The sequence below is a fragment of the Sinocyclocheilus grahami genome, unplaced genomic scaffold (genome assembly GCF_001515645.1).
Source record: "Sinocyclocheilus grahami isolate Dianchi unplaced genomic scaffold, SAMN03320097.WGS_v1.1 scaffold621.1, whole genome shotgun sequence".
Taxonomy (NCBI): Eukaryota; Metazoa; Chordata; class Actinopteri; order Cypriniformes; family Cyprinidae; genus Sinocyclocheilus; species Sinocyclocheilus grahami.
The window spans coordinates 143,490-169,018 of record NW_015505800.1 but is presented as its reverse complement, the minus strand read 5'-3'; the positions used below and the strand labels follow the sequence as shown (position 1 = coordinate 169,018).

Sequence of the window (25,529 nt, the reverse complement as noted above, 5' to 3'; positions counted from 1 at the left end):
ATATATATATATATATATATATATATTGAATTTATAAATGTGTATACATTTACAGTATACTGTATATGTATGTGTGTGTGGTTGTACATACCCATGTAGTTGTTTTTTTGGTGTTTGGCTTAGTGTTACGAATCATTATTATACTCTTATACCTTTTGTTCTTTAATATTTTGAATTGCTTTTAGTTGTATTTTTTGTTTTTCATTTAAATGTTAAGTTTTGAAATTGTGTTGTATGCATTTGTCATTTTTATTGAATCTCTTTATATTAAAATGTGTATAGGTAGCATTTATAAAGTTTTAGCTTTTAGTTTTGGATCTTTATGTTAAGATTTTAAAATGGTGATTTTCATCTTACTTGTGTCTACGTTTTCAACAAATCTATGCTAATGTCCTTTTACAGAATGATTATAAGAAACCGTCTATGCAATGTAAGGACTTCTGGATCTGTGTCGGAATACAGAGGAGGTGGAAGCCATTTTAAATGGAGACACAGAGGCAGGGGGCCACTTTGACAAGGGCGGGAGAACTAACCTAGTTCGATTAAAATTGGCCATCAAATACGAGCTGAAAAAGGTAGGTTTCTCTCATAATAAACATTGATATTTCTTGCAATGATTTCAGTAAGTGATATAATTATTAGGCAAAATTATTCAACTAAGTAGCCTTAAGTGCTAAAAAAAAAAGAGTACATTTTTGTGATTTCTGTCCTCCAAACTAAAATCCCCAAATTATAAAATGTTTTATCATGAATCAAAATTGTACACTTCTTTAGGTAAAATGGGTTGCTTAAAAAGTGTATCTGTGCTACCTTTATCTTTATAAATGATACTTTGATGATTGATATTTTGGTTATTTAAATTCATACATGTAATAATGCGGAATAATATTTGATGCCACTCAAAAATTTACCTATATGGAAATAAACTGATTTAAAGGCATTTCCAATTAAATGTCATTTGCCAGTGCTTTGTGTATATCTAGGACGATGCAGATGTGGAGTGGAAGTTTGCTAGGGTTAAGCTGTGGTTTGCGTACTTTGAGGAAGGAGGGACACTGCCTGTGCCCTTTAACCTCATCCCCAGCCCAAAATCAGTCATCAGCCTGGCTATGAAACTCAAACGGCTCCTGCTAATACCACTTCATAGACACAAAGAGGACCTGAAAGAGGACACGAAGCTCAATAAGGTGAGATGGAGAAAATGGCTAAAAATGCATCTGATTCACGAGAGAGAGTTTTCTCACAATGTCGCATTCCGTTTTATGTATATAATGATGTGAGGTTCTCAAAGATACTGCCTAATTTTTCCTATGGAAGTTATATACTTTAGTTCCTTCTTATGGCCAGATTGTGCAACAACATGAGGAGCTTTTAATTTATTGAAAGAATCAAATATTTTTGGTTCGATATTGACAAAGATTTTGTTTTTCTTTCAGTCGGGTAAACAAAAAGAGTCCAGTGAGAAGAATTCACCTCATTCAAGTCGTTACCAAGTAAAACAACTCTGACAAGTCACCAGAATGCTGAGAATAAAGAGATCACAGAACAATATTAGAGACAACAATTTAGATTTCCAACATAGTTTATTGACACTGGTCAGTAATACAATTTCATTATACAAAAGGAAAGTAGAGACTGACCAATCAGAAGAAGCTATTTGTAAAGTTGTTTAATAATAATGTATGTCATGCAATCCTCAAAATAAATTTGGTGCTATTTTTCTCCCCACAGAGGATCATGAAACGGCTAATCAAACGATATGTCATCAAAGCACAGACTGACAAAGATGGAGATGAGGTTAATGAAGGTGCAATGTTGTTCCAAACCAGACTGTGCTGTTAATTAAATGTAGATCATTTTTGTGACTTTTGTCCTCCAAACTAAAATCCCTTTACTATAAAACCTGTTTTCTTTTTGTAAAAGGATTTGCTTTAAAACAGTTTTATATATTTTTATTTATTGTTATTGTGAGGAGTGGGGTCGCTCTTTATCATTTACTCCACCGGCCTCGCTCCGTTCCCACGGCTCTGCCCCACTCGTCACAGTTAGGTTTCATTTTTTATTTAAAATGTGGTTTCCAGGTTGTTGAACTTCTGTTTGTGTGTCAGTCATGTAATGATCCAGTTATGTAAGCATATCACTGATGATAGAAGGTCTTTATCAACCTCTTTGTGTCTTACAGGGGAACTAAAGGAGATAAAGCAGGACATCTCTAGTTTACGCTATGAGCTGCTGGAGGAGAGGTCTCGTCAGATGGTCAGGAGACTGGGAGAGAGACTAGCCAGTCATCAAAACCTGTAGTTTTTCTCAATAGTAACACTATTTTCATTATTCTAAGTGGTGATTCTCATAAGATTGTCAATATTATAATATATAATTTTTTTTTTAGATATCATAAAATAATGGTAGCACAACAAATACTATGACATTTAAATACTTGAAAAATACATTACTAAATATTTAATAACAACTTGGGTGCTAAACTCATGAAAATATCACAATGCAAAACTTCTTAATTATACCTAAATAGGCTTCATTAACTTTGATTCTCGCTGTAGTATTTTTACCGCCGCCATGTCGTGGAGACGCTGTGCTTCGTTGTGAAAGCAAAACTACTTTGTATGGCCTTCCAAAAGAGGACACACTAGAAATCAGTGGTTAAGTTTTATTTACAACACTGTTCCAGAACAGTTCAACCCAAATATTCCGATGTGTGCAGCACATTTTATGGCGTACTGTTTCCTGATCCTCGGAGAGTAGACTACAATGCCGGCTGTTCTGACTCACAGACTTTAATGTTTTAATGTTTTTGTCTTGTCGTTCCGGCCGGGACAAGGCATCACAGTATGGTAAGGGGCGTAACATTTCCGTCACACGCTTGAGGTATTCGGCCAATCACAACGCACTGGATAGCTGGCCAATCAGAGCACACCTCGCTTTTCAGACCGATGAGCTTTGTAAAAATCTACGTGTTTCAGAAAGGCAGGGCATAGAGGAGAAACAATAATGTACAGTATGTGGAAAATAATGTGTTTTTTGAACCTTAAACTGCATAAACACATTTCATTACACTAAATACACAAAATAATTTTCTCTTTAGCAACATCATATGACCCCTTTAACATGAACAATGGAAATTACAATTTAAAAAAATACATTTATGAAAATACTCTTGACCTAAGAACATAACTCTTCATTCGATTTGACTTTTGCTTGAACGTATCACTGTGGTTTTATTGTGTTCACCACTATTTACAAACAGCCATTACAAAAATATTATAATATTGGCAACTATTATAATATGGTGTGTGCATAATTATTAGGCAAGTGGATATTCTGATCAAGGGTTTTTCCCCCCCTAAGCACATGTTTCCAGTCCCAAACCACATAAATCTTAATAATTATAGAGTATTAATAATTTTCAGGTGATGTGTAATTGTTGATGAGGAAAGGTGTGACATAAAGTGACGCGCACACACACACACACACACACACACAAAGATTATTAGAGTGTGACTATCGGACAATCAAGAGCTTTGTTGTCAATAGTCTGCAAGTTCGCAAAAAAAATGTTGAGAAGAAAAGGTACGCAAATTACCAGCAAAAGATCTGCGAAGACTTAAGCATGAAACCACCAGGAACCTATTAGCCTCCAGTGCTGCCATTTTCCAGAACTGCAACTTACCTGAAATCTTCAGAAGTTCAAGGTGTCAGGCTTTCAAAGAATTTGCGTTGGTAAGGAAAGCTGAAACATGACCCCTAGTTAACAAAAATCACAGGTTGCAGCATCAAGACTGAGTCAAGAAATACATGAAGACTGATTTTAATGTAGGTTTTATGGACAGATGAAATGAGAGTAACTTTTGTTGGACCAGAGGGCTGAGCCTGTGGTTGGCTCACTGATTGACACAAACCACCAGTCTGAGTCAGGCAACAGCAAGGTGGAGGTGGCGGAATGGTGTGGGCTGCTATTATTAATGATGAGCTAGTTGGACCTTGTCGGGCTGTAAACGGACCGAAGATGAACTCCCAAAACTACTGCCAGTTACTGGAAGACACGTTCTAAAAACAGTAGTACAAGAAGAAGTCAGCAGCATTCAGGAAGGCCATGATCTTTATGCATGACAATGCTCCATCACATGCAGCCAAGAATCCCACCATTTGGCTTGCAAGGCTTCAAAGATGACAGAATAATAGCCTGGCCCCCTTGTTCACCTGATTTAAACCCAAAGGAGAACTTGAAAAACCAACACACTAAACCACTGCAACAAACTTTTGAGTTCAACTTATTGAGCCTTGATAGAAACTCCTACAGTATGAAACCTGTACCTGATCTTCCTTGTTATTCTGTTCAGCCCAGAGGTTCAGATCACTAATGAAATCATGGGGATAGATTACACATAAAACAATTGTTATCAGCTGCTGTCACGGATCAGAGTGAGTGTTAAATAGTGAGGGAGTGATATGAAACAGTGTGTAGTGCGAGAGTCAATGAATAGGAAAGTTCGTGGACCGGATTCGTGACACATAGGCTATTTTAAATTCTGGTCTCACAGTAACAGGTAGGGATGTTACACCATAGTTCAACCTGACCTCTTGAGATCCTCACACCTTTTTTCCCCCACCACCTGTGTGCTGAGCGCAGCCCATACAGATTTAATTTGCCAGGCGCTTCTCTGTCTAGAAATGAGTCAGAAATAGACAGAAGAGGTGAAAAGCTTTTATCAGAATTGGTTGACTTGACTACCAGAGCTCTGACCTCAACAACAGCTCGCTTGCTTATATATCCCAACATGAGTAGCAGTTTTGTATCATTGTGAGTTCTTTTTCCTGCTAATCTCATTGTACATTATCTAGCTTATTGTTACATTGCTACTTCACAAAAACATAACTACATGGACATGACAATTTGACTGGATTTGACACTTTTTATTCAATTATTGACCAATCAGAATCAAATGTTCCATTTTTTTTGCACGTCACATTGAAATACACTGAGCAGTCAAATATTTTTGTATAATGACCAAATAAGTAAATAATAAGTCATTAAGTACTGATTTGAGTTACTGATTTGAAAAAGTGACATGATGGCCTGGGACTATTATTTTGTACACATTATGCAAAAATGCTAAAAGGTTGACCAGTCAGAATTAAGTATTCCAGAGATTCATGTAATAAATTATTATACTCTAAATATTCAATTATAATAGCACAAGATCACGTTTTTGTGTTTTCTTAAGAGATAGTTTGTGATCACACCAGTGTCACAGCTCATTGAAGCTTGGTTGCCAAGGTGATCGGAAATAATGCCTTGCAGATGCAGCAAAGGGAAGAAAATAACCTGTTTGGTCACTTTGACCCCATCAGCGGAGCACTCTGACGTGAGAAGTGTGAGAGAAAAATACTTCAAATTAGATTTGGAGAACAGAAAAGATTTGTCGCCATTGGGCTGTCACAATTAGCGATATTCTGAAAGATTTGATTACTGGGTCTGTCAGCTATAGTAGCTATGCTTTTTTGTGACTTAAGTGATATCGTACAGCCAAGGCTAAGCAATTGTTATCAGTGGCGGCTGAAAAAAACAGTTCAAAACATATAGGAACATGATATAATTAGTGGTGTTTACTGTTTTCATATTGATCATATTGCCTATACCAGTGGTTCCCAGCCACGCTCCTGGAGCCCCCCAACACTGCACATTTTGCATCTCTCCTTTGTCTGACACACCCATTTCAAGTCTTGGAGTCTCTAGTAATGATCTGATCATCTGAATCAGGTGTGTTTGATTAAAGAGATATGGAAAACGTCATTAAGGAATGTCATCATTCCAGGAATGTGGTTGTGAACCCCTGGCCTATACTGTTTGTGTGGGTTTTTTTGCGACTTTTTTTGTTCAAGCAAACTTAAATTCTCCCAGAACAGTTTAGAGGGGAGCGTGCGAGAAGTCAGTGTACCATCAGAATGATTTGAAATTAATATTTCAAAGTTGAAACTGAAGTATAGTTGGTTTGAGAATAAGATTTTCACAAACTTTGGTGTGTTCGGCACTTGTTAATGATTTGCTCAATGAAGTCAATCGAAAACCTGCATTTGATAGAACACTGTTTTTCATTAGTCAAACATTAAACAAATTCATATTACCAAAATTACACTTTGAAAATATAATTAAACTTGATTCCTCATAGCATTAGACACCTGGACTAAACGATGCATTAGTGGAAAATTATTTGGTGTGAAAGTGAGTAGGTAAATCTTGCTTTTCTGCAAGGAAATGAGCTTCGAGAGAGCTCTTAACCGGCCTTCTGGAACCGAGCACACAAGTACAGGATGTTCACATCACATTAATGAATGACCTCAAACAAAGAACATTCACCATATAAAACCAGCCTATATTCTTAGTCAGTTTTTTCGGACTTTGCTGAACATAAGACATCACAGACAGTTTCAGTTGAATTGGGATGCAGACATTAGTACATAGCCTAATTTTCATATTCAGTCTGGAAACAAATGTGTAACTTCTCCATGTGTAACTTCTGCGCAGATAAATTAGAAGGACGTTTTTTCCCCTCTGCCCTGTCGTGCTGAACACATTATGTGGAGCATGTGTCCGGAGCATGTTGGATAACATTATAATGCCTTTAATTTCACAACTCTTCCATGACCACCAGTTCTTTGTTTTGCTATTTCGGCGTCTTCATCCATCACACTCTTACATGAGACTCTGTTTGATTTTATGTCATTGACTTGTTGCCAAAAGGTGAAACATTCTCTTTCTACAATTGGTTTGATGCAAAATAGACTTTTGTCCTGAACTCTAGTCTTTACTTAAAAAAGTCTTACAATAAATAAATAACAGGCAGCACAGTTCAATGGCAAGTTGTGAAGATAGGAAATATAGTTTAATTTCTACATCCGTGTCTATATTAAATATAATATATATCATTTATAAATGTATATATATACTGTTATTAAATGTATAGGCTAAATATTCTAATTAATAAAGCAACTTGTCGTTGTTTTAGATTTAGGAATAAGTCGCAGGGACACTTTTGTACAGCCTCTCACCACAAGGAGAAATACTCCTTAGACACAGAGAATACACAGAGAAGGTTAAACGGCAGTTCACAACATCCAACCAAACAGTGAGGACGCATCTTGCCGGCCAGATTTGTGATTATGGAATCCAAAACTAACAGCAGAATGGACACTGTGAACACTTCTCTCACTGATTCCACAGAGATGAGGACTGGAATAAGCAGTTTAATGGAAAAATTTACGGACGAGTGTTTTGGGCACGGCAGGGTCTCCGAGCGTAATTTTGGAGACGCGGGGTCTTTACGCAGCAGCGCGGCTGGATCAAGCAGCGACGCTCTGGATCAGCTATCTCTGCTTGACTTGCCTATCTGTACCAGAACGTATACTGATCACATGGATGACTTTCTGAAAGTCGAAAGCGGACAGTGGAGCGCAAAAGCGCTTCTGCCCAAGCACTCAAATGTTTCGGAGAGTTCGTTTATCAAAGATGAGAATGAGCAGTCTCTCATTATGGAGCCACCCAACACTGATTTCGACCTCGGCTTAAACATCAGCGCCTTTGAAAGCTGCTACGACCCAGCCGAAAAGAAACAGCAGTGTGAGTTTATTGAGGAGTCTTCAGCTTTGCTCTCATCTCAAGCTGCCCAGCAGGTAGCTGTGGACAGTTCTTCTAACTTTCAGTTGGACATGATTCAATCTAAATTGGTTTTGCCACCTCAGAGAAGAGTATCGCCTTCTCTCGGTAGAGGTATGTTGAATTTCGATGGAACGAGCGCAGCTACCATGATGCCCAAAACGGACATTTCCAAATGGATTTCACCCAAGGACTCTCCGTTCTGGTATCAGAGCACTATTATGAATGAAGAGCACGCTGGATATTCTTCACCACATGGGTTCATCTCGCGCTCACACACAGTTTACACGGCATTCCCAGGGTAAGAATGATATGTCATGTATGTTGTGCCTCATTCAGAATTGAATTTAAGCAAAATAAAGCTGAATTGTCTGAATTTAAAGAAGTAGTATTAAACGTGTGTGTGTAGTTTTAATTTAATTATTCATAATAATTATTATTTTGGAAATGTCACCTTTACAAATTTGTATTTATCATTAGGCTATAAATTGAAATAGATGAACTTTATTCATTTCACTGTGCACGATGGAACAAGTTTTCTGTTGTTACCCCAATGTCTTCAAAATGGAGCCTAATGGAAATACTAAACAAAGATTTAGCAATCATCTGTTCTTGCCAATTTTTTGTTTGTTCTGCTGGACCAAATTTGACACCATGGTTGTGGCCAATTCATTGTGAATTCCTCTTATGAACTGAATGGTAACTTATTAAAATAATGAGTTATATACACTATAAAACATTTAGAGGTTGTAAAGAAGTACTTCTTATAAGTACAAGTACATTATATATATACACTATTTCAGTCTTTCTACTTAAAATGTAATGTTTAATACAATGTCTTACCTGTCATCTCGTAATTATTCTTGAAATTTACAAGACATTTCTTAGTGTTTCAAAGTAATCCTACACCATTTTTTTTCATTGTGTATTCTCTAATCAGTCATGTAGAGGGTGCTTTTAATTCTGCTCCTAAAAAAATAACAATAATTAAAATAATAATATACATTATATATATACACTATTTCAGTCTTTCTACTTAAAATGTAATGTTTAATACAATGTCTTACCTGTCATCTCGTAATTATTCTTGAAATTTACAAGACATTTCTTAGTGTTTCAAAGTAATCCTACACCATTTTTTTCATTGTGTATTCTCTAATCAGTCATGTAGAGGGTGCTTTTAATTCTGCTCCTAAAAAAATAACAATAATTAAAATAATAATAAAAAAAAATAAATAAATATTTTTGCACATTTTTATATTTACATATTACATCCACTTGGTGTGAGCCAGAACCAAATTCTTTCAAGGAGCAGGACTGAGCACATCTAGTTTAGCACTGAATGAGCTCACCATCAAAAATCACTTCATCAGAGGTCAGAACATATTGTACAGTTGCCACTATGGAGTTCTTACCTGTGGAAGCTGCAAGGTGTTTTTCAAGAGAGCTGTTGAGGGTGAGCAACATTGTGCTAAAACTATTGTAATAATTCTGTCAAAATGTAATTGATCTATCATGAACTTTCTACACTGCAGTTCTTCTCTCATGTAATGTTGATGTATTTCGTGAATCAGGAAACTTCCCAAACAGGAAGTCTGAGCGGGACATATTTAAGGCTAGCCAATAGGCTTCAGTTACCTCACAGCCATGAGCATGAGGATATTGGAGGTGGGACAATCTTATTTTAGACAGCATTTGATTGGGCAAAAGTGGCATTTTCCTAGTAGACTAAGACTATTTTATTTTTTTTGTAATGTGCATACATGCTAAATGTTAGCTTTTCCAAATTGAAGTAACACACTAGCATATAGTAGATGGCTTGAAAGCAAACAAAAGATGTGGACTACAAGCTACAAAACACAAATTGCGATTGAAAAAAAAAAAAAAAGTTAATAAAAGTTGTCCAGATTACTCATGCGCTCTTTTCAAAGTCTTCTGAAGTCATACAATCGTTTTTGTGTGAGGAACAGACTGAAATCTTCTCGAATCTCTTTGATGCTTGTTGAGCCCCAGTCCCCATTCGCTTTAATAGTATGTACACAGCAGTCTGGACATTCTGCTAAAGTTCTCCTTTAGTGTTCCAAAAAAAAAAGTCCATAATGCTTTGATCAACACTAGGAAACGTGAATGATATTGTTGGATAAACTATTTCTTAATTTGAAAAGAAATATATTTATAACCCCATGGTTCTCACATGAATATATTTCTGCATGGGAAGAAATTGTGACCTTAAAGATCAAGTAACACACTGGCTTTCGCCCTAAAGACTCACAACAGTTAATTAGTGTTCTAATGTGCAGTAGCATATTGAATAAAAGTGACAAGATGATCAAGATGGACCCTCATTATAGTATATTTATGTGTTTCAGGCCGTAAAATGAAGCGGTTTGCGGGTTTGAAGGTCATGGGGTTGAGTCCATCGTTGATGTTCCAGGGTCCGTTTTCTCTGCTGGCTGATGGTCAAAATGTGTCCTCCCTGCCTTGTATGCCAACGATCCGTGAGCTGCAGCTGTCCCCGCAGATGATCAGCATTCTGGAAAACATTGAGCCACAGGTGGTTTACTCTGGCTATGACAACTCGCAACCAGAGCTTCCCCACCTTCTCCTCAACAGTCTCAACAGACTCTGCGAGAGACAGCTGCTCTGGATTATCAGATGGTCCAAGTCTCTTCCAGGTAACACCATTACAATCAGCCTAATAAACATTTGAGGTTACACTTTTCAAAATAAAGGAATCTATGGTTCTGGTTCCATGAAGAACCTTTAACTGTGGAACCTTTCCATTGCACAAAAGTTTCTTTATAATGGAAAAAGGTTCTTCAGATTAATAAAATGTTCTTCACACAAAGGAAAAAAAAATGGTTCTTTTAAGAACTGCTCACTGGTTATTTGGGGAACCCAAAATGGTTCTTCTATGGCATTACTGCGAAGACCTCCTTTTAGAACCTTTATTTTAAAGAGTGAGTTACCGTTATTTTTAAGAGTGATTTACAGGGCTTTACTAAAGATTTTTGTTGAACTTCTGTGTTTAACAGGTTTTCACAATTTGCACATCAATGACCAGATGACGTTAATCCAGTATTCCTGGATGGGTTTAATGTTGTTCTCGCTGGGTTGGAGAACCTTTCAGAATGCCAACACTGATTACCTGTACTTTGCGCCCGATCTCGTCTTGAGCCAGTAAGTAACAGTAAAGACAACCAAATTCAAATATTTTTTTATAAAATGGATAGTTCCGGTCCTTGAGCCATGTTCGAAGCTGTTGTAAATTACTCTGCAAACATTCACCTTTGTTTACGTTTGTCTGTTGCTTGGCAACCACTTTGTTGCAAGCACAACTGATTTGGTGGAAGAATACTGTTTTTATTAATATCATTACACTTTATTTGCTCTGTTTTATTTTGTGAAACCTTACTACGTATATGGAATAACTGCTTCGCGTTGTGCCTAACAACGCCCATTAGCTGTTATAAATTCACTGTAAACTATGGCTTTTTGGGGCTTATTGCTTTAGAAGAGTGAAGGCCCCTGGTATACTTCAAGCAAAATTGTAAAACTAAGTGGTGCGACATCATTTCGAAACAAAATCAGTCCAAAGCAAAGTTAGTTTGGGATTAAAAGATTTCGTAACAGCTTGCCAAAGTGAAATTTATGGAAAAGTTTGCACTGATTGGTAAACACCTTTGAACTACCATTGGCCTATGGCAATTACATAATTGTAAATCCAATTGAAAGTGATGTAAGGGTGGTTTCCCTACAGTGGTTCAGGCTGTAGGATTGCCGAATGACTAAAGAAACGTTATCAGCATGATATAAAACTGTACATTTCTAGTCTATTACCACCCACTGCCACTTATACCAACGACGGAAATAAGCGCAGTTAGAATAGCTAAATATGTGGGAGAGCGTTGCTATTGAGTGACTATTGTATTGCAATAGGTAGCACTTTAATATTAAACTTGGATCAAGACTAGTTAGCACATAATTAATAATTGAAATGGTTTAATAAAATATTTTGTTATGGTTACACTTGAATTGGTTACAAAATAGCTGAAGGATGGTAAAGCATAGTTAATTGTACCCAGCATGTATGTAAAATGTTACCTGAGGGAGAGAGAATGAGAGATAGAGAGAGAGAGGGCAGAGCCCCAAGAAGAGAGTCCCAGCAAAGAAAGAGAGAGCAAAGAAAAAGAGGTAGCAAAGGAAAGAGACAGAGCAACAGTTACAGTCCTCTTTTATCCCTTCCTTGACCATGTGACTAAAAGCCAAATGTGATACATTCAAACTGACCAATCAGCAGATTACAGCTTCACCCACTGTGCAAAAGAGTGTGATAATTAGCAGACCCCTGATGTATACACATGTTGGCCTATAGGCCTTGATCGATATCAGCACTTCTGTGGCTTCAGGAATGCCAAATGGCCCTTTTGTTACTCAAGATAGGTTTGGGACAGGAAAGCAGAAGTATTTGATAATTTTTGACCATACAGTGACATTGACACTGATTTTCATGCTTTATACGGTAAATTTGCTTGCACTGAAACAATTGTATGTGATAAATAAGTGCTATATAAATAAATGTGACCTGACATGATTTGACTTGAGTACTGAATTGCAGAGCAGGAGCAAACATATCCATATCACTATGATCAGATGCTTTCTTAAATGCTGTTTTCTCACTGTTTACATTTATTTATTTATTGTGCTCTTAAGAGGATAGTTCCCAGCACATATGTTCGCTAACAGTATACTGCAGCTCAGGTATTTCAAACTCCCAAGAACTTTGCTGTGAGTGCAACAGACACTTTATCACTGACCTTTACCTGTTTTGTAACTTATTTCTGGAATGTGTCTGGCTATTAGAATCCCAATAGCTACATCCAATTAACAGTTGTGTATATACTGTATATGCAGTAAACAACAGACATTGAGGTATGCATATACTCAGTATTCTCACAGAGCTGTTTAAATTTTAGTGATCAGCTGAGGAGGTCTCCGATCTACGACTTATCCTTGGCTATGCAGTTTGTTCCACAGGAATTTGCCAACTTGCAAGTGACCAAGGAAGAGTTTCTGTGCATGAAGGCTTTGATGCTCCTCAACACTGGTAATAAATCCTCTCTGACCCATACAACTCTTACTGACTGACCCTCTACAGGCCAGATCGGTGTTTTAGAATGGAATATTAAAGGGTTAGTTCACCCAAAAATGAAAATTAGCCCACACATTACTCACCCTCAAGTCATCCTTGGTGTATATGACTTTCTTCTTTCAGACGAATCCAGTCGGAGTTATATTAAAAATTGTCTTTGATCTTTCAAGTTGTTTAATGCCACTCATCGGGTGTTGCACGCATCAGTCCAAAATAAGTTAAATAAAAAGTGCCCATCCATTAAAACAAAAGTCTCTCATACGGCTCTGGGGGGGTGAACAAAGGCCTCCTGTAGCGAATCGATGCGTTTTTGTAAGAAAAATATCCATATTCAAAACGTAATATTCACTTTAATGTAGCTTGCGCCAACAGTCCTACATGGAAGCAGCTCCGGGCAGATGACATATGAGGTCAGCGTTGCGCATGTGCCAGGGAGTCTCGTGAAAACCAACGTATGTTTACAGGATCAAAGGAAGCAAAGTTTCCTTACTTTAGCAAAGGAAAACCAGTCTCCTCTTGGCTTATATCAAAATCCTCCGACATTCTTCTTTACAAACCCTCGTTTTGTACTTCTAATAAGTGTTTTGTTTTGATCACTTCTGAGTGGCGCATGTGCAAAGCTGACCTCATACGTCATTCGCCCGGAGCTGCTTCCGTGTAGGACTGTTGGCGCAAGCTACATTAAAGTGATTATTACGTTTTGAATATGGATATTTGTCTTACAAAAACGCATCGATTCGCTACAGGAGGCCTTTGTTTACCCCCCAGAGCCGTGTGAGACACTTTTTTTTTTAATGGAGGGGGGCTTTTTATTTAACTTATTTTGGACTGGTGCATGCAACACCCGCTGAGTGGCATAAAACAGCTTGAAAGATCAAAGACAATTTTTTATATAACTCCGACTGGATTTGTCTGAAAGAAGAAAGTCATATTCACCTAGGATGACTTGAGGGTGAGTAATTTGTGGGCTAATTTTCATTTTTGGGTGAACTAACCCTTTAACAGTCTGGACAATTTTAAACCAATGGCCCCATGCCAGTCGGCATGGATAGACAGAGATACGTGTTTGGCAAACTGTGAGACCTTGAAATGTCCAACTAAGTTTCAATTCCAAGCCAACAATTTTCAAATGAGAACAACAGTAATACCAAAGCAGCCTTCCAATTGTACTGACTACATTATTTTACTGGCAGAATGTTTTCAGTCGACAATGTAAAAAACAGTGTGACTAAGTTAAAAGCTGTGGTGAAAGCTGTGTTTAGATGGCAAACTGTCAATGCAGGACACTGTCAGAGAAGATATTTTTTACTGTTTACAGAGTCGACATCTTTTCAGTAGTTTATAGAAGGAACATTTTATGCATGGTGAAATAGCTCAAAGAAGCTTTAATTTATCTGTAACACTAATGCTGCGGGAAACTCTAACATGACCATTGGTAGTAGTGCATCGGTAATGATTTAACATGATGTATTTGTGACAGTTCCTCTGGAAGGCTTGAAGAGTCAAACACAGTTTGATGAAATGAGACAGAACTACATCTGTGAGTTGATGAAAGCCATCCAGCTGAAGGAGAAAGGAGTGGTGGCCAGCTCACAGAGATTCTACCACCTGACCAAAATCATGGACACCATGCACGAGGTACAGCACGAGTAAAAACAATATGATGGGGAGCTATAGACTAAATATATGTCATTTTTATAGCAAATGCTTGAGAGTTTAAAGGATTTAAAATAATAAGAAAAAATTGAAAAGGTAGCTGCTGAGCTTTTTCAAAAAATCCTGTTTCTCTACCTCAGACCCAATGTAAAAGCATTGCAACACAATGAAACTTAAGGCTTGTTCACACCAAGAATGATAATGTCTCAGGTTACGTATGTAACCATGGTTCCCTGAGTAGAGAACGAGACACTGGATCCTCTAGGGGTCGCTATGGGGAGCGCCTCGTTGTGACCCGTGTCTGAAGCATACATTGAAAAAACACCAACAACACGTTGGCCGGCGATAGCCATGACGTCACTACCGGTGTGACTATAGTAAAAATAGGTGCCGGGAGAACACATCATCCACTTCTTTGTCTGAAGCTTGCGTCCGAAGCATGGCAGGAAACCTAGAGGAGGCAGTGTCTCGTTCCCTACTCAGGGAACCATGGTTACATATGTAACCTTGGAAACAGGAATAGATTCCTTTAAGGGAATACGACCAAGAGCCTAGAATCATACTAAGTCTTGGCCTGTCACACAGAGGCTACCGCATGCTCTGCATGTGCTGAAGGAACTGTCTCAACAGACCCCTAGTAGCAACACCCTGTTAAAAGTAGGTCTCCGGAGGATACAATGTGGAGTGGTGCCCTAGGTGGAACCGGGGCTTAACCAGCTCAAGAAAGGGCAAGAAGCTGCCGCGCGAAGCCCTCACCATACAGGATTTTAGAAAGAACGCAAGGTACTAGCATGCAAACTTACCACAGTGTGGATTTTAGAAAGTGTACAAAGACTTCACGTGCACACTTACCATAACACCGATTTAAAAATACCGTTCTAAGGGGCCCTTGTGGCACTCTGAAAGAGCAGCCCATAGATGGAAATCCCAAAACACTATGTTTGAGAAGTCATCAACTCTATCTAAGGTATAATGCTGGAGTGGCTAGCAGTAAATCTCTAGCTGAGGGAGCAAACACCCAGCTCTCAATCGAGAGGGGGCTCGACTTACAGCATGTTCCAATGCTGGAGCAGCTAGCAGTTACTTAGCTGAGGGAGCAACACACCCAGTTCTCAATCAAGAGGGGGGCTCGACCTGCAGCATGTTCCAATGCTGGAACAGCTAGCAGTAATTTACTTAGCTGAGGGAGCACAACACCTAGCTCTCAACGAGAGGGGGCTCGACCTACAGCACGATCATTAGAAATCAGAAGGGTAAGTGTACTGCAAACTAGCCTAAACTCAGTGCATCAGAGAGGCGGAGGAAGGGCCTAGTTCACCTGATGCTGCTGGTTCCAGGTGCTCTGGGAAAACAGAAAACTCAACTCTCACGTGAGAGGAGAACTCCAAATTCAGAAAGGAATAGCATGCTCATAGGCAACCCTTTGATAAAGGGTACCACTGCTAAACACTACCACGAGAACAGCCCATGGAGCGAGGAATCCAACTCCTCAGAAGGGAGAGAATTCAAACGCTCGAAAGAAAGCACCATGCTCACAATATCCCTCAATGGTGAGGGGAGCGATGCTTCAAAAGTGTGTGAACAGAGACATTATTGGCTGAGTGGAGCCCAAGGTACCGGGGTCTAAACCAACTCAGAGAAAGGGAACGAGGCTAATGACGCGTAACCCCTACCATACAGGATTTCAGAAAAGTGCGCAAAGTATAACGTGCACACTTACCACTATGTGGATTTTAGAAAGTGTGCAAAATGCTCAGCGTGCCTACTTACCACCATGTGGATTTCAGAAAGAGCACAAAGCTTAGTGTGTGCACTTACCATAGCATGGATTTAAGAGCTTCCCAAGCATCTGTTCACATATACCTGGAAGTACTGAGCCAAATGGGAGAGACGAGCTCACATGCAACCCTCTAGTAGTAGTAGTAGTAGTATACTTTATTGTCCTCAAGAGGAAAATTGTTATGCCCATGGAGTAGACTTAGTATGGCTGTGTCATCTGAATATTTAAAAATAAAATTTTGTGAATGCCTACTTAAGCATTCATTTGTAAAAAGTGTAAAAAGAATAGGTGAACTGACGCAGCCTTGTGGAACACCTGTACTACTACTCTTTTGATATGAAAGAAGATTATTTACCTTTACACATTGAGTTCTATCTATTAAAAAAGAATAGTACCACTTAATAGTACCACTCTAAGGCGAGGGGAGCACTGCCTGAGACAGCATTACACAAGAAGGTTCTCGCAAATGCCACCTATACTTCCCGCTCGATGCCTCAGCAAGAGGGGATATCCTGGGGACCAGGAAGCCCCTCAGGGTGACCTAGATACAGTGTACCAGACAGGGCAGCCTGAAAGCATATGCCCAGCCCGGACGTCCGGGAAATTTTGCAGTGCTGTGCTGGGGGCCTGATGATCAAGAAAGCTCCCGCAGAAGCCCGGTGGTTACAGGGGAATTAGGAAGGGGAAGATAAGGGCAGATGTAAAACACCCGAAGGAAATGAGTAGATACTCAAGTATCACTCTGATCCGGACGAAAGCACTGACGCCTTGTCTGGATCATATCACTTAGGTCTTGCCTACCTCCCTTTGACCGGCGATTCCTCCTACCCCTACCCGCAGACGGGGGAGGAGCGCTAGCCGCAACACTAGCCTTCTGTGCCCGTCTCTGATCCTCAAACCGAGACGGGCCAGGACTCCTGGGTTGTTCGTGCTCAGACCTGGACCTTCGTGGAATGAAGGATTTGAAGGCCGCTGAGCGCGCCTTCGCCTCCCTGAACTTCTCGGCCACCGTCTCAATGGAGGTACCAAAAAGTTCGGAAGGTGAAACTGGAGCATCGAGAAGAAAGCCCCTCTCTTTCTTCCTGATATCTGCCAGGTTCACCCACAGATGTCTCTCCATTACTACCATAGAACCAACCAAAACATCATGGGTCCAGCATAGGAGACTGTAATGCAGGAAGCAGTATGGACCTGCCCATAGCAGAGGCGGCCTGCTTAGTTGCACGGAGTGCGAGATCCATGGTGCAGCGTAACTCAGCTACCTCATCAGGAGAAAAGCCCGTGCCTTTATCCATGTCTTTCAGCAGGTCAGCCTGATATGGCCTTCTGTGCCCGTCTCTGATCCTCAAACCGAGACGGGCCAGGACTCCTGGGTTGTTCGTGCTCAGACCTGGACCTTCGTGGAATGAAGGATTTGAAGGCCGCTGAGCGCGCCTTCGCCTCCCTGAACTTCTCGGCCACCGTCTCAACGGAGGTACCAAAAAGTTCGGAAGGTGAAACCGGAGCATCGAGAAGAAAGCCCCTCTCTTTCTTCCTGATATCTGCCAGGTTCACCCACAGATGTCTCTCCATTACTACCATAGAACCAACCAAAACATCATAGGTCCAGCATAGGAGACTGTAATGCAGGAAGCAGTATGGACCTGCCCATAGCAGAGGCGGCCTGCTTAGTTGCACGGAGTGCGAGATCCATGGTGCAGCGTAACTCAGCTACCTCATCAGGAGAAAGGCCCGTGCCTTTATCCATGTCTTTCAGCAGGTCAGCCTGATATGCCTGGAGCACCGCCATCGTGTGCAATGAAGCGACAGCCTGACCTGCTACTGCGTATGCCCTGCCATTCAAGCGAGATGTATCCTGAAGGGGCTTAGATGGCAAGGAGGGAGTATGCTTCAGACACTGGTCATGACGAGGCATTCCCCATAGCGACCCCTAGAGGATGCAGTTCGAAGTATCCTTGAAAGGGAACTACACTCTAAAAAAAAATGCTGGAAACGGTTAAAAGTTAAAATTCTATGTTAGTGATTTAAGTAAACCTTTTAAGTTGCAAACATTATTTTGATGAGTATGGTAATATAGATCATTATATCATCCCAATATTGTTTGTAATTTAAACAGACAATTTCTGCGTACATTTGTATTTATTTATTTTAATTAAGTGTTTTAAGTAGTGTATTTCTAGTTCCCAGCATGCTTTGCATAGGACTGGATAAGAAAAATAAATGTTGAAATTAATTGTTATTTTATGTTTTATGTTAGACATTTAAAAGCGTTTCTGTTATGTTGAAGTTTTTGTGGTTACATTGTACTGACAACTACAGTGACCAGTGATAATCAAATTGTTTAAATTATTTGGTGTAACTTATTATTTTTTTTTTGAAGAATCAACTTAAAAATTATATTGTGTTTATATGATTCAGTTGCTCCAACTTTTTTCATTAGAATAATTTCAATTTTTTCCTCCACAATTTCCATTAGAAGTTGTCATAGCTCAAAAAGACTAAGGCAAACTGTTATGTATTTTTTAAAGCCAAAATCATTTGTTTTTAGATTGTATAAATGTAACTATAACAAATAATTATATTAGCATCCACACCAACGCAGGACAATAATCTGTTTATTATGGATGCTTGATACCGATATGTTGTTTGCAGCTTTAAATGCATAAGCTCTTTAAAGGGTTAGTTCACCCAAAAATGAAAATTAGTCTGCGTTTTACTCACCCCCGAGGCATCCTAGGTGTATATGACTTTCTTCTTTCAGATGAATCCAGTCAGAGTTATATTAAAAAATTATCTTTGATCTTTCAAGCTGTTTAATGCCACTCAGCGGGTGTTGGATTGCTTCAGTCCAAAAGAACTTAAATAAAAATCGCCCATCCATAAAAAAAGTGTCTCACGTGGCTCCGGGGGGTGAACAAAGGCCTTCTGTAGCGAATCGATGTGTTTTTGTAAGAAAAATATCCATATTCAAAACGTAATAATCACTTTAATGTAGTTCTTTTGGACTGAAGCAATGCAACACCCGCTGAGTGGCATTAAACAGCTTGAAAGATCAAAGACCATTTTTAATATAACTCCGACTGGATTCGTCTGAAAGAAGAAAGTTATATACACCTAGGATGCCTCGGGGGTGAGTAAAACACAGCCTAATTTTCATTTTTGGGTGAACTAACCCTTTAATGTCTGTTGGATTCTGATTGGCTGTCAGTGTTTTGCTGTTGAGCTGTAAAAAGTCTTTATGACAGTGATTCCAACAATGCGTTACATTACAGTGTAGTTGTTGTGTGTGGACTTCCATATTCTTATAGAATCAGAACGATTAATTAAACTTTATAGTTCCAGTTATTTTCCTTGATGTGAATGACCCTTTAATCTGTTGTTTTAGAACACATTGTGATAAGCTGTGTGATGTCAATGTGAAAAAGACATCAAATGAATCGTTTATCTCATGTATCAAATCTTTTATGTGAAATGCGTCACATCAATAACGAAGCGGCTTTATTCACGCCATCACTTGTTAGATATCAGAGTGCACAAAGCATGACAGGGGAGCTTGGATTGTAACATTGAATTTATCTTTGTGTAGATTGTAAAGAAGGTCAATCTCTACTGTCTGAGCACATACATCCAGGCGGATGCCATGAGGGTGGAGTTTCCAGAGATGATGTCAGAGGTCATTGCGTCACAGCTGCCGAAAATGCTGGCGGGAATGGTCAAACCCCTCATGTTTCACAACAAGTGATCTAGACAGGACACTTGGGTCTGTGATGATGTACATCTCTTGATGTATGTGTACCACATCTAATTAACACAGACATGCACCTTTCCATATACAATCATCCGCTTATAGTAGTCACAAGTTCTGATCTAATGTGTTATTAGCTATTGCTATTGCCTTTTACAAAACATGACAATCTTACATAACATGTTTCTGAGCATTTTTATGATAAATACAGAGAATATAACGTTGTCTTAAAATGTGCTAAAAATGTGATGTATGTTTCTTCAAATTTTTCTAAGTCCATTGTTTTGTTTTTTTGAATGAATCCTTAAATGTTACAAACATTTTAAACATATTAGACTCTAATTTATGGTTAAATTATACACTTTTTTTTTTTTTAAATCCTATATTTTCAGGAAATGTATCCGAGTGTGAGGAAAAGCCAATGCTTATCTGTCTAACTCCGATAAGTGTTAAGTGGACAGTTTTCATGTTCAGATCTTACAAACACCCAGTGCCAGGCACCTTTGATCTTACTTACATTTACAGAGTATCCGCTCGCATCACGTAATCATAAGTACATGTTAAGTATCTAATAAAAATAATAATGTTTGAAAGACAAAGAGCTCAATTGTACATCGGCTCAGAGATCATTGTATAATGTGGATCACTGTATAATTTGATCAAGTCTGATGTTTATTTTTAAAGCAGAATATTAAATGTTTTACCAGAAGCCATTTAAGAGCATAACATTTTAAAAACATTTTTGGATCATCTGTCATTTCCTCTCTGTGACCTTGATGGTTTAGCTGAAGGGAGTATCAGTCCAGCATCAGCAGTCAAGGGCACGGAGCATTCTCATGTGTTTAATTGGAAAAGAACACTGGGATCTTGGCAATCGCCTCCTTTCCACATACTTCTGATGCTGTTTCTCTTCCGATCTCTGCCGGAATGAAGTGACTGATGTCTGAGATTTACTTCAGATGATTTAGCTTTTCTTAAATAGAAGACAAGAAGTGGGTCTCATTCTATAAACAAGTTTATTGGCAGAACAGAAATGAATTAAGAAGAAAACTACATGATTTACAAAATAATCATCCATACATAAACTTCTATCATCTAGATTTTCATCAGTTATCTTCATAACACAAGTTTGGAATATTTCATTATGGAGACAATAAGACGACTGGAACGTACCACATTGGTGTTGTTGACACTGACAGTTGGTGTCATTTTAAACTTCAGAATTAATAATGTGACCTGAACCTCATGTACAATGAAGCGGTTACAGCTAGACTTGATTCATTAGTATTTGTTAAAACTGATTTTTGTTTGACGTTCTGCAGCAACCTGGATACAAAACTGAGACATGATCCACTGCTATCTCATGCTTTATACCAGTGGTTTCCAAACTTTTCAGAATTAGGAATATTGTGTATAAGAAAATATTAGATAACACTGGAACACTTAGTTGCATTCCACTAATTTGATTGAATAAAGCAAGGGTGCTGATATTGGTCTTCCAAGGGTGCTTATATTTCAGCACAAAACTGGAAGATTTCACTGTCCACCAAACATAGAATTCTCTATGTCAATAACATACACCCAGTGGGCAATTAATGTTGAAAAGACATCAAAATTGACATAAAAAAACAGATAAAATTTGCAAATCAAACTGATGTCAAAAACTTGACATGACGTTGATTTTATGTAAATTGAACGTCAAACATATTGGTCTACATATACTGTACATTAAACCAATTTCAAATATCACTGGAATAAATTGTCGTCAAACAAACTGAATTTAAAATGATGTTACAGCATTTTGATCAAGTCTTGACTAATATTTGACATCAAATTGATATCAAGGTGCCCGCTGGGCATTTTTATTCATTTTTACTTTCAAAGCATTTTATTAACAGCATAATGTGATGAATATGAATATTAGAACTGAAAATGTGTAAATATAATTTTTTGTCCCTTTAATGTCAGCAGCACTCAAGCTGCGTAAGCAAAGCCAATGATCTTGTTCTTCAGCATGATTTAAAAATGTTCCAAAGAGAATCTTGCGCTTCAGTGTTAAGTTGGAAATTTGACCAGAGGGTTAATATCACAATTTACCTGAAAACCTAAACTTAATTATTAGTCATCTAGAACTTTTGCAGAAATTCGTGTTCATTTTGTTTCTCTGTTTAAAATGTTCAAAAATCCTAACAATGTGGTCTCAGACGTCTGAACACTAATGACAGTAAAAGCAAGTACATTCACGATGAAATAAACCACACACAAAGCAGAGTTTCTGCTGAACTGAGTTAAACATAACAGTGATTCTCAGCTCAAATAGTGCTGAGGTTTAACATTCTTCTCCATCATTTCAAGGCAGTTAGCATTGAGCTAAAATAAAAGAAAGTCTGTCTTTTAGACCTATTATCTGATCTTTCTTAACAGAATTACAGTATTCCACCACATAGTACAGTAGACCTAAAAGGACCATTTAGTGCAGTCCATCGCACCTCCTGATCTCAGTGTATGTGAATTTGTGTATCTAGACTCAAGCAGCACATGATGCTCATTTTAACATTTCAGCCTCAGCAAAAGCTTTGAAACCCAGTTGTCTAGAATTACAGCTGTGATTCAGACATTAATCACCCTTGTACTGCATCATTGAGGTTTGTGTACCATCCATGATCTCTTAATTTCACTTACATGAATTCCATTTACATTCCATTGATATATAGTTAATGCCCTTGGTCTAAAATTGATGTTACCATGGATACCATGAAATGCTTGGCCCCTCCTGGTTGGACGCTGTCAGAGGAACACCACGTAATTTTCAGGAACGAGGCCTTTTTTGCCCTCAAATGTTGCCTGGAGCCAACCTGGTTCCACTGAAGGATACACTACACAGAGGAAAATGAGAAAGTTTAGTGGTGACAAGTTTAGACTTGATAGGAAAAATCTATTGTATTATCACTTATACTTAGGGATTTAAAAATACCGGGGCACAACAATGGATATGTGGCCTGAGACCATTTCTGAGAGCGTTTTGGGACAGATGACAGAACATCATTGGGTCAACAGAGCTTACTATTGTTGATCTTGTACATGCTTTGTATATTTAACAAAAGTAAATTATTCAATATGAAATGGAATGTTGTGTGCTGATTTGATGTTACCAATAATGCCTTAATTTTAGAAGCATTAACAAGACTGTTAGAAATTACAAATCAATCAGTAATGTTCCAGCAAATTCCAGAAAAAAAGATTGTTTCCATCTATTACTCACTATACATGAGCAATATTACACAAGTAGCAGTGCGATATGGCTATATGTTAGCATGGCTGTGATTTGGCAGTAGGCATGAGACTGCAGGACAGTGTTTGTGTTCGTGATAGTGATTTTAGTTACGTTAATCCATGACAAGGAAGTTATTTTTACTTTCAACAACAGCTTGTAAGACACAGCCAGCAAATGCACTGAGCAGCGCTGTCATCGAAAATCACCCTTAACAGATGAACGAAGATATGGCTTTCTTCAGCGGACATTCAAACTGATGTTTTATTGTGAATATGAGATTAAGCTGAAGAATGAATGCTGTATCAGATGCAGGTAATCACACTCGCTCAGTCCATCTCTCTCATAATACTCTACATAATACAGGGAGCCTTTAACCATTTTAATACAATAAACTTTCAATGACGAAACTCAACTTCGTTACTTCTAAAGTGACGTTTTCAAATTAGTAACGGAGGCTTGGGCTCAGTTGTTAAACTGTCAAACTGAGATTTGTATCTGTGGCGGAAGGAAGTAGTTCTGCACAAAAGACGGTTTTTAAAGACACCCCGTTGTTGTCTCTTTTTTTATTTACACCCTTGTGTGGCCGAATCACAGCCATGCTGATATACAGCCACCTTACACTGCTACTCGTGTGATATTGTTCATATATATGGAGAGAAAGAAAACTTAACACTTTTACATTTATTTAAATTAATAATTCAATTAATTTAAATGAATTAATATTAAATTGAATGTTGTTTGCTGATTTGATGTTACCAATGTAACTTAATGACATACAGTAGCTTAAATAGCAATAATGTCTTGATCTTAGAAGCATTAATAAAACTTAATTTAAAAGTCATAGTCAACATAGTCAAAAAAAAATGGCAATGTTTTGATGGGGTCAGTGAAATTGCAGGCAAGACAAGCAAAAAAAAAAAAAACCTACCAGACAACTGGGTCAGCAGAAAACATCCTTATTGTCGAGCCTGCAATCACTAAGCATCAAATCTAGCATATACCTGTACGTCGTCCCACATGTAAAGTAAAGACTTAAATGTTACCTCAAATCGTGGCTTATTGAGGTGTGCTATTATTTTTCTAAGTGATCAGACATATGACTTTTGCTTAGTGAATAAACTGAACAGAAACACTCAAAACACCTTAGCAACTGCAAAGCAAGGCCCCTTTTCCAGCCTTCATCTCAGACAAACACAGCATGTGTAGAAGTCCTGAATAAACTTGAAACACTGTAGCCATTACTTTTAAAGTTATTTGTGTGTCCATTATGTTCAAAAACAATAGTGACCTCAGGAAAGGGGTCATCAGTGAACCACATATGCATGGTTTTAATTAATGACGGATCAAGCTAGGTCAGTTTGCTCTGATAAATTACCCCCTTAAAGCTTTCAAAGGACCTCACAAGTGACTCACCCTGTAATGACGCATTTCAACATACTCCGAACTATCAAAGCATCTGTTTAGACTGTAAAGCTTTAGGCAGATGAGACTGGAAAATAAAGAGGCTTTAAATCGTTTTATAAGCAGAGCTCTCATAAGTCAACAGTGAGATGGTTGATGAGTAAGAGAAGATTTATTTTGTGCTAAGTGTTTGCTGAGCTTTAGAGAGGGGAAGACGCTGCCTGTACCAGGTTACTGTGACCTGTTTCAATGCCCTGGTGCCCAGTCAAGTTTGTTCCTTGCGGAAAATACATCCAGCTATAAAATCCCAGTCCTGACATGTTCGAAGAACAACAGCAGATGGTTGTTCCACAGAGCAGACAGAGGAATGCATTATTTTCTATCAATATTAATGCCCTGGTATGCAGCAATGTGCATCAGTCCAGTCATAGTTCATTCTCTTTTTGTGCTTTGCAACTGTCTCTGTTACAAAAGACATACATATTTTGACATCCCTCAAAACACATTCCCAAAACAGCAACATGCAGATGGATAGATAGATGGATGGAACGACAGACAGACAGGTATGGATGGATGGAATGGCAGATATAGATAGATAGATCGATAGATGCAACGGCAGACCGATATATATATATATATATACATATATATATGGATGGATGGATGGATGGATGGATGGACTGAATGGCAGACAGACAGACGGATAGATGGATAGATGGATAGATAGACAGATAGATAGATATATGGATGGATGGACTGAATGGCAGACAGACATACAGATAGACGGATAGATAGATAGATAGATAGATAGATAGATAGATAGATAGATAGATAGATAGATAGATAGATAGA

The 25,529-nt window shown here is 38.4% G+C and overlaps 2 protein-coding genes, 1 long non-coding RNA gene and 1 pseudogene across 3 annotated transcripts in view; 3 read left to right on the top strand and 1 right to left on the bottom strand.

Annotated features, from left to right (window-relative positions):
- Nucleotides 1-2,301, top strand: part of LOC107557814 (short transient receptor potential channel 6-like) — a 7,006-nt pseudogene extending 4,705 nt beyond the window's left edge.
- A 4,845-nt stretch (nucleotides 2,302-7,146) lies between these two features.
- On the top strand, nucleotides 7,147-7,974 carry LOC107557813 (uncharacterized). The gene has a single exon (XM_016241364.1). The coding sequence runs from the start codon at nucleotides 7,177-7,179 to the stop codon at nucleotides 7,972-7,974; it is 798 nt and encodes a 265-aa protein (XP_016096850.1). The 5' UTR covers nucleotides 7,147-7,176.
- A 2,071-nt stretch (nucleotides 7,975-10,045) lies between these two features.
- Nucleotides 10,046-20,161, top strand: LOC107557823 (progesterone receptor-like). Its single transcript, XM_016241375.1, has 5 exons — nucleotides 10,046-10,344; nucleotides 10,705-10,849; nucleotides 12,646-12,776; nucleotides 14,302-14,459; nucleotides 19,844-20,161. The coding sequence occupies exons 1-5, from the start codon at nucleotides 10,047-10,049 to the stop codon at nucleotides 19,997-19,999; spliced, it is 888 nt and encodes a 295-aa protein (XP_016096861.1). The 5' UTR covers nucleotide 10,046; the 3' UTR covers nucleotides 20,000-20,161.
- An 843-nt stretch (nucleotides 20,162-21,004) lies between these two features.
- Nucleotides 21,005-25,529, bottom strand: part of LOC107557833 (uncharacterized) — a 5,068-nt gene continuing 543 nt past the window's right edge. The window contains exon 3 of the long non-coding RNA XR_001605433.1: nucleotides 21,005-22,878. This is a non-coding gene — a long non-coding RNA (uncharacterized lncRNA). The remainder of the gene's footprint in view (nucleotides 22,879-25,529) is intronic.

Excerpts from the sequence above, each read along its gene's own strand:
- LOC107557813 (XM_016241364.1), top strand. The coding sequence starts at position 7,177 with ATGGAATCCAAAACTAACAGCAGAATGGACACTGTGAACACTTCTCTC.
- LOC107557823 (XM_016241375.1), top strand. The coding sequence starts at position 10,047 with ATGAAGCGGTTTGCGGGTTTGAAGGTCATGGGGTTGAGTCCATCGTTG. Across the intron at positions 10,345-10,704 it reads ATGGTCCAAGTCTCTTCCAG|GTTTTCACAATTTGCACATC; the intron begins GTAACACCATTA and ends TGTGTTTAACAG. Across the intron at positions 12,777-14,301 it reads TTTGATGCTCCTCAACACTG|TTCCTCTGGAAGGCTTGAAG; the intron begins GTAATAAATCCT and ends TATTTGTGACAG.